Source organism: Serpula lacrymans (genome assembly GCF_000218685.1).
Source record: "Serpula lacrymans var. lacrymans S7.9 unplaced genomic scaffold SERLAscaffold_1, whole genome shotgun sequence".
NCBI classification, from domain to species: Eukaryota; Fungi; Basidiomycota; class Agaricomycetes; order Boletales; family Serpulaceae; genus Serpula; species Serpula lacrymans.
The window spans coordinates 729,043-744,352 of NW_006763290.1; the positions used below are offsets into that span (position 1 = coordinate 729,043).

The 15,310-nt window shown below is 39.8% G+C and overlaps 2 protein-coding genes across 2 annotated transcripts; both read right to left on the bottom strand.

Moving 5' to 3' along the window:
• Positions 1-5,536: 5,536 nt before the first annotated feature.
• Positions 5,537-5,740, bottom strand: SERLADRAFT_343550 (uncharacterized protein; the record flags this gene model as incomplete). Its single annotated transcript, XM_007312074.1, has 1 exon — positions 5,537-5,740. A coding segment is annotated over one exon (204 nt), but the record flags the coding sequence as incomplete, so codon positions are not given.
• Positions 5,741-14,559: 8,819 nt separating this feature from the next.
• SERLADRAFT_431747 (uncharacterized protein) lies at positions 14,560-14,821 on the bottom strand (the record flags this gene model as incomplete). The annotated part of the gene is made up of 2 exons (XM_007312075.1): positions 14,560-14,704; positions 14,754-14,821. 2 exons carry the CDS (start codon positions 14,819-14,821, stop codon positions 14,560-14,562), a joined length of 213 nt encoding a protein of 70 aa, XP_007312137.1.
• Between the last annotated feature and the right edge of the window lie 489 nt (positions 14,822-15,310).

Sequence of the window (15,310 nt, forward strand, 5' to 3'; positions counted from 1 at the left end):
ACGGATTACTGGAAACGGTTATCTCTGATAGGGGACCACAATTCGCTAGCGAATTTACAAAAGAACTATGCTGGATGCTGGGCATTAAACCTAAATTGTCAATGGTGTTCCATCCGCACACCGATGGACAAACGGAGAGGCTCAACCAGGAGTTGAAACAATATCTCCGAATATTTATTAATAATAGACAGACAGATTGGGCTAAGTGGCTAAAAATAGCCCAGTTCTCTTATAATATTAAGCAGTCATCAGCTACAGGAAAGGCACCATTTGAGGTTACAAGATTGTACCTTCCCAGAATGGGTGTAGAATCTAGAAAAAGCAAGAACAAGGCTACAGGGAACATGGCAAAAGACATGAAGTCTGTCTTAGAAGAAATGCGCAAAGCGCTATTTAGAACTGCAGAGCAGTTGAAAGACAGGGCAGAGCGTAGATGCTCTAAAGCCCCTGACTACAAGGTCGGTGACATGGTCTGGTTAGATACCGACCACTTAAAATTGAAAGATCGGCAGTCTAGAAAACTGACCAAAAAGTGGATTGGCCCTTACTGGATTAAGGAAGTCAAACCAAATGCAGTGGAGCTGGAACTCCCAAAACAAATGAGGGTAGTACCCACGGTAAATATTAGCCGTGTGAAACCCTACAAAGGGCCGCTGCCGGGACAGCGTGTAGACCGGCTCAGACCGGTTGTAGTCACCCAGGAAGGTGAAGAAGAGTTCAAAGTTGAACGAGTGGTGGATGCACACTTGAAGCATGGAAAATTAGAATTCCTAGTCCTATGGAAGGGCTATGGAGACAAGGACAGAATATGGGAACCAGAAGCCCATCTGGACAATTCCTGCGATGCTGTTGGCAAATTTTATTCTAAGAATCCATCGGCTCCTGGGAAGCTTGAAGGCATGGATTCTAAAATTTTTAATTCCCTTTTTCAACCTATGCTCAAAAATTTAACTACTACCTCCGGTACTTGGTCTCGCCTGGAAGTCGAGCCTTAGAGGGGGGTAGTGTTAAAATAACACATTTTCGGACCTTTAATTTTCATTCTCCTCTTTAACAGTCTTAGCCATGGCACATCTCAAACAGGATTTTACGTATTCCTGTACGTCTTTGACCATGCCAGGCCACATGTAGTCTGTAGTTCTCACACTCCGTGCCATGCGGCACTTTCCCTTTTGTTCAAACTCCACTTTCTCGTGCTGCACTGCCTTTCGTTCTATTTTAGATCCAAGTCTCTCATGCAGTGGAGCTGGTCACACGGGCTGCACCCTCTGATGATTTGAACTCTTTTATAGGTGTTCAAGCATATTTTTACATTGTCCAGCTCCGTCAATCAAGAGCCCAAGGCCACACGCTCTGGGAATGCCCGTATATGTGGCATGTAAGCTATGGCACCTCAATATTCTAAAGATCACACATTGATAAGATGACTTGAAAATATAGGTTTGTTTTGCACTAATTTTGGCACAGGTATTTTCACAGACAGATCTTACCACTGATTCCAAGTGTTTCTACAATAGTATCCTGATCTTGTTGGATGATCCAGAGGAGTGTGATGAAGTCAAGTCTTTGATAAATTGGTGGAATCAATCAGCATCATCACTAGGCTGTTGTTTCATCTTGGTGTAGTACTGACTTCCTGTTTGTTAGCCAAGTTTTTCCCGTTCATTGTGCTCCTGAAACACTACCATCAAAACACAGCACACTTGCAAAAATTCGTGAGCGGTGAGCTGCTTTGAGGGGTGGGGGCATAGGCTTGGCATGTTGCAGAATTAACATACTGCTACAGAGCCATCCCACTTGATTTTGATGGGAGGAGGTAAACACAGTCAGACTCGGACCATGTAGTACTGTTAATATCTAAATATGACTTTAATATGAAACAATTGCTCTTCACTCTTGAAAATGGCCCCATCATGATTTTGGTAGCAGCCAGCGAACCCGGTGTACGGCCACTGAGCACGCATCATAATTACTAGATACAATGTATAATCCTGTCACAGCAGATCATCTCACTGACACTGCATTATCATACTTCACAGTCTGTTGCATAAAGCAAGTTACTGACATGTATGATCTGTATGACAACATAGCTGAGAAGTAGCATCAAACTCTGAAGTCGGCTTGCCACCAGAACGAGAATATTTGGTATTATGAGAAGGTGTAAAATCAGGCTATGTCCTAAGCATTTGCTAAGCAACTCTGTCTATATTTCTATATATTCAGATATAGCACCATTCTGATACTACAAGACCCATATGCATAAGCATGAGAAAAAATATCACCACTTTCAAGTATCCCAGCAGTTACACCAAAGGGGCTACCATACAAGTTGTATAATGCTGGCAATAGTGTACCTTAGAGGTAAGCTGAAGACCAGCGGGAGCAGACTGCTGAACTTGGTGATTTGTGACATGGCTCCCAGAGGTTATGGTGTATTGTCCGCAATGCTAGAGTTGATCACTCAAAAGACTGCTGCTGCAACTTTGTTGGGTGTGATAATTGTGATGTATGTTGTGGTTTCCAACAACTCACCCAGTAAATATAAATCATTACATTATGATCCATCAGAATGATATTATTGGGACATGTCAGAGTTGATAACACTTTACAACTGTATACATAGTTTTGTCGGACTCTCACTAATTTCCTGATGAATACTAATCAGTAACCCTAACCAAGCTAACCATGCAGTGGCTGATGAATATGGACAAGCATTATCTTGCTAATTGTAGCATGAGGCTTGGGGATGTTAAGACAACAAGACTCTCAGTGATAGCAGGCTCCTGACACACAAACTGTAGTGTTCAGAAAGACTCTAATTGGAAGGAATGATAGTGACTTCAACAGTGAAGAGTGACAATGATAGCAGTTAACAGTAGTAGCACTGAAAATTGCTGTGATCTTACTGGATCACAAGTAGCAGTGAATAGTGGGCTTGACATTAGAGAACAGGTCTGGATTGCAATTTTTTTTTTCTTCTACAAGGTAGCCCACAGCGATTTATATAGTAAACAAAAGAAAGGCTAGTCACGGTATAGCTGTGGAAAAAAATGAGAAAGGACATGAAGGAAAAAATATGTGCTGATAAATCCTGCATAGTTAGTACAGGATAAGATTGTCAAAATAAGAAAAAGAAGAGAATAAAACAACAAATGCTGCATATATAGGTTACAGGTTTGTACAGCCATAAAATAAAGTCCAATAGCAAGAGAGCAAGAAGATCATGATGTCATAGGAATATGTAGTAGAAAAGGCAAGGCAAAAATAAGATCAGTATCAACACAGCTCCCTTGTTATTGATTAGGTGTTCTAAAAAAATATGTGTCCAAAAAAATGATTCAAAATCAAGAATAATTGCATTGCAGATGAATGTCCTACTGAGAAAAGGAATTGGAGCCACCAGTCTATCACCTAGTCCAAATCCAACAGTCCTATGACCTTACCAATGGTCTGGTTGTAGTGAACCACCTGGTCAAATGAGGGAAAGAGGGGACTAGTTCCCATCTGGAACAGGTATGTTCCAGGCAGCATATGATAATTGTAGTTGTAGCAAAGATAATGGACAAAGGATAAGTGTACCCAAGTGAATGGGATAACTATGTACACAGGCAACACAAGAGGATGAACCCTTTTCAGCTCAAAAACTACCCAGCCGTGTTCTAGGTAGGTAAGATGAGTGACCAATAATTTGATAGTGTATGATGGTAAATTGATGTCATGAAGGTGGACCAGCTGCCTAATTTGGACTGGCTGCTGGGGCTTTGCTGAAAGTAGTAGTGGCACGTGGTGGTTAACAGATTGGCAATAGAAGTGTATGAATAGAGGTGACATCAGAGGTGGAGGAGACACAAGGAGGACAAGGAGCAGGAGCATGAAAGTGACAAAAAAGTGGACAATAATAGGGATCCAAAAATGACCATGTGGTGAGAATAGAGATGACAGAAAAGGGCCCATGGTGGGGCCAAGTAAAGGAAGGGGAGTAAAAAAGATGACAAAAGTGAGGGTGCAATGTGTAGCCAGTGGTGATACGAAAAATTGCCAAAATGCCAAAATACAGAATGGAAAACAAAGGTGGGTGCAACTTGATTGCCTAATAGAGATGGGTGTTGATCAGCCACAAGTACAAAAAAGGCAATAACAAGTACTATCTATAATGAAGGGGACAATAGTCCCAAATGCCGTGTGCGAGCCACATTGCATCAGTTATTTTGCTTAGTTTCACTCGCATGGTTTTTGTGGCAACACAGGAGCAGCAGTACAGTAGTAGTGAATGCAGTGAAATTTGTAACCACATTAAAAATTCTCACGCTTATAAGGACAGGACAGCACAAGTTCACTGACTTCTGACTAAATAAAATTTGATCACTTGACTGTATTATTATTACTCAAAAGATAATGTAGAGCAGCTCAGTCAAGGGCAGTGTAATGCTTTTGATACCATCATACAGTCAATTTATCATAGCTTGGGAACAACTTGCTTTATTCATAGTGCTGCTGGATGGTCATGGAATTGCAGGAGATGGGACAATTGAGCTTCCCGCCAACACCCTTATGCCAGAAAACACCATAGACTCATCAGTTGACACTACCTATCCTGGAATTGCAATGGAGACAGAGATGACTATTATTTCCTTCACTGCAATCCTCTCCACAAAAAATGATGCCATTAGTAATCTTAATTCAGCAATGCTCATATAAACAAAATTAGTGCACACTTTATGATGTGATCATGGCAAATTCTATTGCAGATGAGCCATAACTTAGCTCCAGCCAATAGCGTTAATCACACATGATTGCACAGTCCCCAAAAATAGGTCTTTAGAATTGTATAGTGAGCATTTCATCTTTGTCATTGGTTTATATCATTGGTCATGAAAGCACATACCTTTTTGCAGGTTTAATCAATCCAAAAAATAAATTATACTAACTATACAAATTGGTATTTGTATATTATTGTACCACCATCTGAGGCCCATCTTTGTTAAGATCTTGGCACCAGCCAACTTGTCTACTAGCTGACTAATCAAAGGCAGCGGATACACATTTTTAACTGTGTACTCATTTAAGTAACAATAGTCCATAATCATACACTTTTTACCATCCTTTTTAGGAATGAAGCACACCGGGGACGTCATAGGGCTTTTAGAGGGTCTGATGTAACCCTTCCTAAGCTGTTCATCTATGAAACTAGAAACCTCATCTCTTTCTGGGGAAGAGAGTGGAATTATGTGTCCTTTTCTTGGTTTGAATGTGTCCTTCAAATCTATAGCATGGTTCCAAAGCTTAGCCTCTGGGAAGCACTCTGATTTTTGTTTTGAAAAGACTTTCCAGAAGTCATGGTACTCTGGAGTTACCAGCCTCTCAATCTCTTCCTCAGGTTTTGTTTTACCTCATCATCATCATCATCATCATCATCAATTTTATCCAAAGATCTGAGCTTGGCATAAACATGACCAGTGTTTATCCTTTCATTGAGCTCGGTTTGACGGACGTGATTTGGTTTACCCAAGTTATCACACTCCTGAGGGCAACATAACAATGTGACAACCCCTGTCTGCCAGTCAGTCTTAGGATTGTGTTTAAATAGCCAGGTCCAGCCTAAGATTAAGTTAATCTTCCCTAGTTGGGTAGCTTCAGCAGTAACTCGTTCTCTGTGTCCTTGGTACTTGACAACAAAAAAACATTTGTGCATAATGCAGCCACCCGTATTAAGCGTACCATCAATGTTATAGACGGGAATAAATATATCTAATTTTACAAGGGGGAGTCAAATTTGCTCCACCCAGGCCTGATCTATGAAGATTCCGTTAGCACCTGAATCATGCTCCGGAGAAGAAGAAGAAGAAAGATCAAGAGAAACATGTTCTTCTATTTTAGGATTTTCTATATTTTTATTTTTATATTTACCAGAATCAAGCACCCTAGTGTTTGTCTTGCCGGGGCCACACTCCTGAGAAGATGCTGGTGCAGCGGTAGTATCATAAGTATTGCAGTTACAATTCTTCATGCAAGTACATACTTCAGATAATAAATTCAAAAATCTATTTACAATTTGGGGAGCCACCCCCATCTTCCGGTTATTGCTCGTGCAACACCTCGGAGCAGGGGCCACCTTGTTGTGGTTTACTTTGATGTTTTGAGGAGCGAAGGCACCCAAGTAACGTAAGCTCTGAACTCTTTTCCCTGCACTTTCATCTCATTGACCTGTTGGTCATAGAAGAAGGCCAGGATTTTGTTGTACGAACAACTGGCCAGAGCATTGAGCCAATTGTCCGGCTTTTCTGTTTCTAATTGGCATGCCTGGTGCCCTTGGTTATTTTTTGTTGGGCGGCCTGTGTCCCTTTTGGCCGCAATTGTAGCAGTTCCCTTTGAATCTGCGCATCTGTCTGCCTTGGACTGCACTGATATCCATAGGGGCTCCCTGCCCTGGTTGCAGCCCAAAATGGCTTGAACCTGTGAGAATGATTATGTTGGTTTGATGACCCAGGGCTCCTCTGGGAATAGTTGTTTTTGGTGGTGGTCCCACCACCTTGGTGCATTGTGTAAAGCTCCATGGCTCTACCAATTTGGCGTACTTTCTAAGCTGCCAGGGCCAAGTTCTCGTTTCTTGTATCTTGCAGAAAGACCTGCTCAGCAATGCAGGGGTTCATATTGTTTCCTAGCAGTTCTACTGCATGTTTATTTCCAAGCCCTTCTTGGATGAAGAGAGCCAAGAACTGGGTTACAGAGTCATCTATCCTTATATTTCCTTGTTTGAAGGAACAGATTTGCTGATGCACCCAGTCACGCTTAGCTCACGGTTTGAAGTATTTTTCAATCTTGACTTTGAGATTGTCCCAGGTGGGCCACACACCTGCCATGTAGCACTCTTGCAGTCTTACTTGGGTGTATCGACCTGCCACAGGTCTTTTTAGTCAAGATAGCACAGCAGTTGCTATCTCAAAATTGTCGGCAAACACGTCCCAATTTGCCTTGATCCAAATGTGGAGCTTGATCCACCATTTGGCAAATCGAGTTCGGTCTCCTTCAAAAGTGCCGGGGTCAGCAACAATTTTGACTTTTTTGTTAAATTTTTACTCAACCTGTTCAGGGGGGTTTGCCTAAATTTTGGGCGAGCTGCGTGGTTAACACCAAAATCTGTGTACACATATTGTGCAACAGAGTGTTGATGTCAGGTTGGGTAACTGGGGGTCCCCGCTTGCTATCTGCGGATCAACCTCTTCCCAGCTGAGTTTCAGATCTCAATCTCCAACTACCCACACTATATATAGCATTTGAAAATGTATATAAAAGGTAAATGTAATAAACCCTGGTCTGAACGGTTGTCAGGGGGTGGTCCGTTTGTTAACCTGTCAACCTTTCTCCAGACTGGCGAAGGCAAGTGCCCAGCGTGGTCAGAGGTATTCAAAGAAGAAGTTTGGTATTCTAAAACTAATCAACAATAGTTCCACACCAACTGCTGAGCTAAGGTACTCCCCTTAACACTGGGGGCTGTGTGTAAATAATTGTCCTTTCTCCTTGAGCACTACAGGGCCATTGCTAGAAGTGCACCCTTCTGCTATACAGGATATTCCAAAACAATAACCCCTTAACCCTGGGGACCAGGTTTGCACAAAGTGCGAGAGAGTAGAGAGAGCGAGTCCTAATGTAACAACCAAGAGTTTGTTACTCTGGCGCACAACTCAGACAAAGCTATAAAGGTAGTAAGGGGAGTGGTTACCTTTAGGATAGGACCAAGTTAGTTGTGGGTAAACAGCAGGAGGACTCACTGAGGAGTCTCCTTGATTTATTAGAGTATATATACTACTGCAGGTTGTTTGTACATGTGTACTATACAGTTGATGGAGGCAGTGGCTGATGATGCCATGGGGCACAGCCCGTGTGACCAGCTCCACTGCGTGAGAGATTTGTAGCTAAAATAAGGAAAAAGGCAGTGTAGCACGAGAAGGTGGAGTTTGAACAAAATGGAAAGTGCCGCATGGCATAGTGTGTGAAAACTACAGAAGAAAGCTTAAAGAGGAGAATGAAATTTAAAGGTCTGAAAATTGTGTATTGTAACAGATACTAGCTCTCCTTTGACTTGTGTACAGCCTTTCCATACCTGATTAGAAAACAGTCAATATTTGTGATTGCTATAATAAAAGGTACTCAAGTATACCAGAACCTGGGCTTTCTATTCCTGGTCATCCTGCAGTATGTTGGCCAAGCAAGCAAGTGTAACCTTTGTCATTATTGGGGGCCTCAAGTAATACATTCCAGTACATTGTCAATTAAGAGCATTTGGAAAGCCTTTCTTGGTGACAATATAGGTTCTCATCACTTTGTAACCTAGGCTGGCAATATACTTTATTGTGGGACAGGAGATAGAACTGAGCTTTTCTTTGAAGGATAATGATTTCATGCTGAGATGTAGGATGTTAGGACTATAACCATGGAACAAATGTGAAGCTGATCCTAAAGACAAGTTAGGAGTGACTGTTGTGGACTTTAAACAATCTTATAAAAAAAGTAGTGAGCAAGCCTTGAGCAAAGAATAAAATTTGTACTCACTATGTTATTATTCTCTAAAAATTTAGATTTTGCTCTAACCTATTCACTGTTCTGGTCCAGATGGGCTTCACCACCTTCCTCAATGAGCAACCCCATTCCAGAGCACAAACAAGATCTTACCCTCTTTTATTTCAAAACCTTGATGTTTTCCACTCTTGGAAACAATGTGGACTTGTTTGATGGCCAAATGGATGCTGTAAAGGCAAAACCCTCAAGTGTTGGTGGACAGCCTCCTAGGTTTGATACTGCTACAGTAATAAACTCCAATAACTGTGAATGAACAGGTTTAACAGGTAAGTTCTATAATATAAAGCTTTATCTACTATCTGTTTAAAATTTGTACCAGGCACAAGAATTAGACGTCTCAGAGTGATCTTCAAGTTACCTACAACATTATATGGCACACATAGCACCCCTTCTAACTAGCCTTAAGATCATTTGGCTTATGTTGAATGGTTTAATTATCTAAGGCCAAAAGCTGAAGACAACCATATGATGTACTCTGTCACCAAACCTGGGCCTAATGCTTCTGGCTACCTGCCTGGTGATATTATGCCCCTTTCTGCAATTAGACAGGTTTGTCATTTGATTCCAGTCTTTGGGGGAAGTAGAGATACTTGTCCACTTAATTGAACTCACAGTAATGTTTTGCACATTTGTACAAAATTTCATCTCAACAATTTTAGTAGTAAATACGCTTATCAGACATTATGGTAAATTCAAATTATAAATATTATTGTTTTGTTTTTAGCTAAATCTTGTGCTATAAAGGCTACAATTGCATTGATAGGGCTATGGTTACTATGAAAGCATCTATATATACATGTGGTGGCTATATAGTGCTATATAGCAAAAGAATTTTTCCTGATATCATCAGCCACCACTTCTTATCAATAGTACAGTGCACATGTACAAACATCATGTTTTAGTATAAATACACCTTAATAGATTGGAGACTTTTTAGTGAGTCCTTTTGTTGTTTAGTCACAACAAATTTGTTCCTACTAAGTGGAATCTATTAACTCCTTCACACTATCCTCTTTTGTTTGTCTGTTGTGTGTGCCAGAGTTTACCAACTTTGTTCTTACAGTTGAACCAGGTTCTGCTCCATATATTTAGAGTGTATCAACCATTTATCATAGGATGATATACAACCAATCCCTGTACATTCCCTGCAAGTGCTTCAATCTCATAAAATGCAAGGGCTTCACATTGTTTCCTTAGAAATAACAATGTGATTGCAAAGGGGGATTTTCTCATAATTCACTCAACTGAGTGTTTAAGATATTTTTCTCATTCACATGCATTTTCCCCATCTTATAATTTGCATATCTGGAACAAAGGAATTTTTATTCTAGGTAAATACAGCCTGTATATGAGTCTAAAATATTTACCCAGCTTTATATGTTTTTTTTCTGACATTCAGTTTTTTTGGGTTACAGCTCAGTCTGCAAATTAGGGTAAACTATTCAGCATAACTCTAAGTGAGCTTTGAAAGTAGGAGATAGCTGTATATGTCATCCTGGAGGTGATTTTGGATGGCCCTAATAGTTCTGGATTTTGCAAAAAAAAAAATTAGTACCGTAGCACAGCACTATAGAAAGATATGGGGCCCAAGGCATCATGCTAATTGATTGATAACAAGCATAAGCTTAAGAACAAAAAACTATTAATCAAACACAGGCTATTTCCTTGTTATTTGCCATGTTGACAAGCCTTACCTCTGTGGTTATTTTACTTTGCTTATGTTATATCCATGCCACAAGCCATAGTTTCCAGAATTCCAAAAGGACAGATCCTTAAGTCAAGTCTGAACCTACTCTCCATTGAGTCCCTATCTTTTGAAGATCTCCTCAATAACTGGCACATTAGCAAGGCTATTCAAAAATACCAAGTTGCTACTGATTAATTCCTTGAAAACTAAGCATACCAGAACAAATTAGTCATTTAGTTTGAGGGTTTATCGGCTACAGACCAGGTCCATGCAGGTCCATAGCAGCTATAAAAAGTTAAGGGTAATCTCCAACAATTAACTGACCCAATTACAACATTGAGCAAAGAGAATCATGTCCTTCAGGAAAAGGCCTTGAAACTACAAACAGCCCTTAAAAATCAAGCAAATTCAGCGTATATATTTCTCAATTATTATATACTATCTACTACTACTTTTTATAATGCAGGGAATTCAAGAATATATCCAAGTGACTCTGCCTCCCATACTGCCTCTGCCACACTATTTTCATCTGCTCTCCATTTGAAATATCAAGAAAGCTCAAAGAAGGCTGAGCTGTATCCAGATTAGTGAAGTTGTGTGAAACCCTGAAGACCACAAACACAATAAGGACACTAGCCTAACAGCTCTCAACCCATCCTGACCAGCAATAGAATATGCTATTTGGCATAAAGATGGGACAATGATCACACCCTAGGAATGGACAACTATCAAGGCCTCTGCTTGTGTTGCTTGATACAAGTTATTTTAGCTCCCTGCACCAAAATATCCTATGCAAAAAAGGTCCAGAACCTACTGTTGTCCTAGAGATATAATGATGAGATTAGATATGATTAGATATGATAAGATAATAATTCAAAGTCAGCACAACTTTATTCCTCGCTCTCTCTCCACAGCGGCTGCAAATTAACATTTGTAAACAATGGCTCGCCACAGTGACAGTGACGAGTCTCAATGTTGGACACCAAAAAACAATTGCAGACTAATTAATAATGTTTTACCACATGCCAATTTAGGAAAGTAAGTTCAAAGCACTGGCAGTTGGTAATCTCAGTGTTCATGTTTACTTTTGCCAGTGTCTCCACATTCTGCTGCCCAAGTTTACTGCCGTTTTTGCATGTGTTTGGGCCTAAGTATGAGAGGTATCATAAATGCCAGTGTTGTTCCCAAACCTGTCCTACAATCAATATAACATCATTCCCTCCTTAGCAAGCACTTGTCCAACTTTGGCCTGCCAAAAACATGGATAGGAGCCTGGCTTTTGCTGGGTTATCCTACAGATGCCAGTAAAGGAGTTTAAATCCTGCCTGGCCATCAACATACATCACTGGACTGCATCACATAGGCCAGATGATCTGTATTGAGTAGTTGTAGATACAAAATTAGTAATTGTAGTGCAATTCAACAAACGATTACCCTTTTCCGATCTCCAACAACGACGGTGATCACAGTAAGTGTGAGGAGCCATTGTTTACAAATGTTAATTTGCAGCCGCTGTGGAGAAAGAGCAAGGAATAAAGTTGTGCTGACTTTGAAATTATCATAATCATGTGACTATCTATTAATAAGCCTTGTCCTGAACTCCCTACCACTCATCCTTATCTCTCGAAACAGTGGCTGTGGAGGAGCCTGGGATAGACCCAGTAACAACCACATTTTGTATACTCTGGTGCACAACAAGAACAGGCAAAGAGGGGTGAGTGGAGGAGAGGATATTCTCTTTTAAGGTAGGACCAAGTTTGTTATGGGTGTTTAAAACAACAGGAGGACTCGCGAAGGAGTCTCCTGGATTTATTGGGGTACTTATAATACAACTACAGGTTGTTTGTACATGTTGTACTATACAGTTGATAAAACAGTGGCTGATGCTGCCATAGGGTGCAGCCTGTGTGACCAGCTCCACTGCATGAGAGACTTTTAGCTAAAAATAAGGAAAGGCAGCGCAGCACAAGGAAGTGGAGTTTGAACAAAAAGAAAAGTGCCAAATGGCACAATTGTGTGAAAACTGAAAAAGAAGGTAGAGACAGAGAATGAAAGTGAAGATCCAAAAATTGTGTATCCTAACAAACCCAGTCTCAGCTGAAGCTGCTAAGCAGTCATGGAGAATTGCATAGTAAATATAGTTGTTGTTTATGTATTTCTATGAAATAAGTTTATTATTTTTTTATCACTATTTTATTGGGTGATAAAATAAGTGAAAACAAGCAGAAATTGTAGGGGAAATTCACTGATTTTTACATTCTATTTACTGGGTTAAAAAAACTAGCAAACAGGCGATATTCACTTTGGTGCCAAAATCACTCAAAAATTGGTTGGTTCACTTGGTAATTATCACCCGGTTGGGGATGCACAGTGATCATAGAGATAAATGCTAATGCTAAGGCAACTTGCCACAACAAGGGGTCCCCTGGAGGGCCATGTTATACCGAGGGAAAAAGATGAAGGGCCTGTTCGGCAGCCACCATTTCAAAATGTTGCCAGCCAAAAAAAATCTTGTTTCATTCTAAAATGGTGCCCTTGCAAAACGGGCCTATTTTGGAATAAGCTAACATGTTTGGCAACACAGTTTGTTTTTGAAAAGTGTTGCACTTGGTGACAAACCAGAAAATTTTTATCTTTTCTCACTTGATATGAATTATTTATGATTTTCTGTTTGAGAGAAAAACTGAACTCAGTAAATATAAATATAATTCTGTAAAAAGAACTAAAAAAAATGATGCCATGTAAGACGGGATAGATTTTTTGTGGCAAAGATGACAAAAATTCAAGTTGGTGATTTGCCCCATCATGCCAGTGGTCACAGGCCAAGTCACATTGTGTGATGGTGTCAGTTGTGGATAATGCATATTTTACTTAATCTACAATCCTGAAATGCGTGTAAGATAGGTCTCATTCATAATCAACACCATGATGTGACAAAAAGTGTTACATTGCAGAGAAATGCTATCTTCTCGTTTAAATCAAGTGATTTATATTTTTTGTTTGCAAGGATGGCTAAATGCAGTATATATAAGTAGATGACTGCAAGCAGAATCTTGAAAAACAGTGTTGTGTAAGAAGATATAGGGTTTTTGTGGCAAAAATGAGCCTTAAATAACCAAGAATTTATGTTGATGATCTGCCTTGTTGCTGACTGTCACAGGCCAAGTCACATCATGTGATGGCGTCAATTGTGTATGAGGCCCAGCCAAAAGCCCAAATTTATAATATGTAGTGATAGGAAATGAAAATTTTGTTTGAATTCATGAAAGTGCCTTGAGTTCAAGTCACCTGATTGAAAATGCAGATCCATAGCATCATATATCACTCATATCAAAATATAAACATGGTCACAATTTACTTGAGATGGATGGCCAAATTCAAGATTTTTATTGATAAACATCTGTATACAAAGTAAATAAATCTTGAACTATATCAATCTGAGTAGACTTACATGAATCTCAATAGAATGGTTTATTCACAATTTTATTTTGCCATATGAACACAGTGATATAAATTGATATACAGCTAGACATACTACATTAAATAAAATCAAAAAGTGGTAAAAAATGTTACAAAAAAGCCCAGAAAATACTATGAAAGCACATATTGATGGGAAAAAGCATACATGGGGTATGTAAAAGAGTCAAGGTAGGAATTCATGTCATAGTAGCTGCTGGAAGAAAGATTGAGGAAGCCTGTGCATAGAATACAGTTAGCATATGTACAAAACAATTTAGAATGGCTTACTGTTTTGATGGCAAGAACTGTTAGTTTTGGTGATTCTGCATCTTTGTGCTACCTACATATTTTCATTTCTTTCTCTATCTATTCCTCTATCATTCAGTATTGATTGTGTTCTCTATTATTTTGCCTTTGTGGCTCCTTTGTTTACCTTTGTTTACAAAACTTCGGACAGTACTGCAGAGTCCAATGCTTCCTATTCTCTAGGTTCTGTATACCTTCTGTACTCTCTAATAATCTAGTTACTCACATTGGACTCTAGTTCCAGTCTCTGAACACTTTCTTTAAGCTTTGTCCTTAACAAGAACTTGTTCTTCAAAAGTCTGTGATAAAAACAGTCAGAAAAATAAGCAATATAATCAAAAAAAAATACTTACTAAGATAACAGAGGGATTGAGAGCTTCGTAGTATGACCTGAAATCCTCTTATGATCTGGAGTTTTGTTTTTAACCAATCTTTAGCACATAGGTTACTAAATATAAGGTCAGTAGCATACAATAAACAAGAACTATACTACTCACTATGCTGTCAAAGCTTTGCTAGGTCAGAACTTCTTAGCCTTGGTCCTCAACATCTTGCTGCTCTGTACTAGCCTTGACGGTCTTCTTTACTGGATGGGAACATGAACATTTTGTGCTTGAGGCAATTGAGGCTGCTACAAAATCAAGGGATGTGGGAAAGTCAATGTGGATATTGGCTCTATAAATGTATCAGTAGACAATAAACAATAATTCAATAGATAACTTACAATGGATTGGTAACCTGTAACCTACCAGGAGGATTTTTGTATGATTTTCCCACTGAACTGGTGTCCATTGAAGAACCTGGCTGTGCAATTGAATGAACTAAAGCCAAGATAGAGTTTGACTTGCATATGGACTCGGATGTATTGATTTGTTTGAATGGGGGTTCCAGGTCTGGGCCAGTGGAATCAATATCAGCCTTATTGCCAGAACACTTGCCAAGGAGAGAAACTTTGGTTACAGCTACCAGCTCTTTTTTGATGGATTTGATCCCCTTCACATGATACCTGTACTAGCCAGGGTATATCTTTGTTGCAAGATGGTTGGCCTTCCAGTGAGAGTCACAGAGCCACATATCTTCATATCTTGTAGCTAGAGCCTTGAAGTAAAGATCTTGCCCAATGTAAGGAACTTCCATCCAAGTAGGAGCGGCTTATCCCTTGTTCCAAAGATTCTTGAATATGCTGAGCACAAACATCCGGATTAATTTTACACAATTGCCATGAATAGCCACACCTTTTTTATCTTCAATGTACTGAGAGCAGACAGACATTCAGACCCA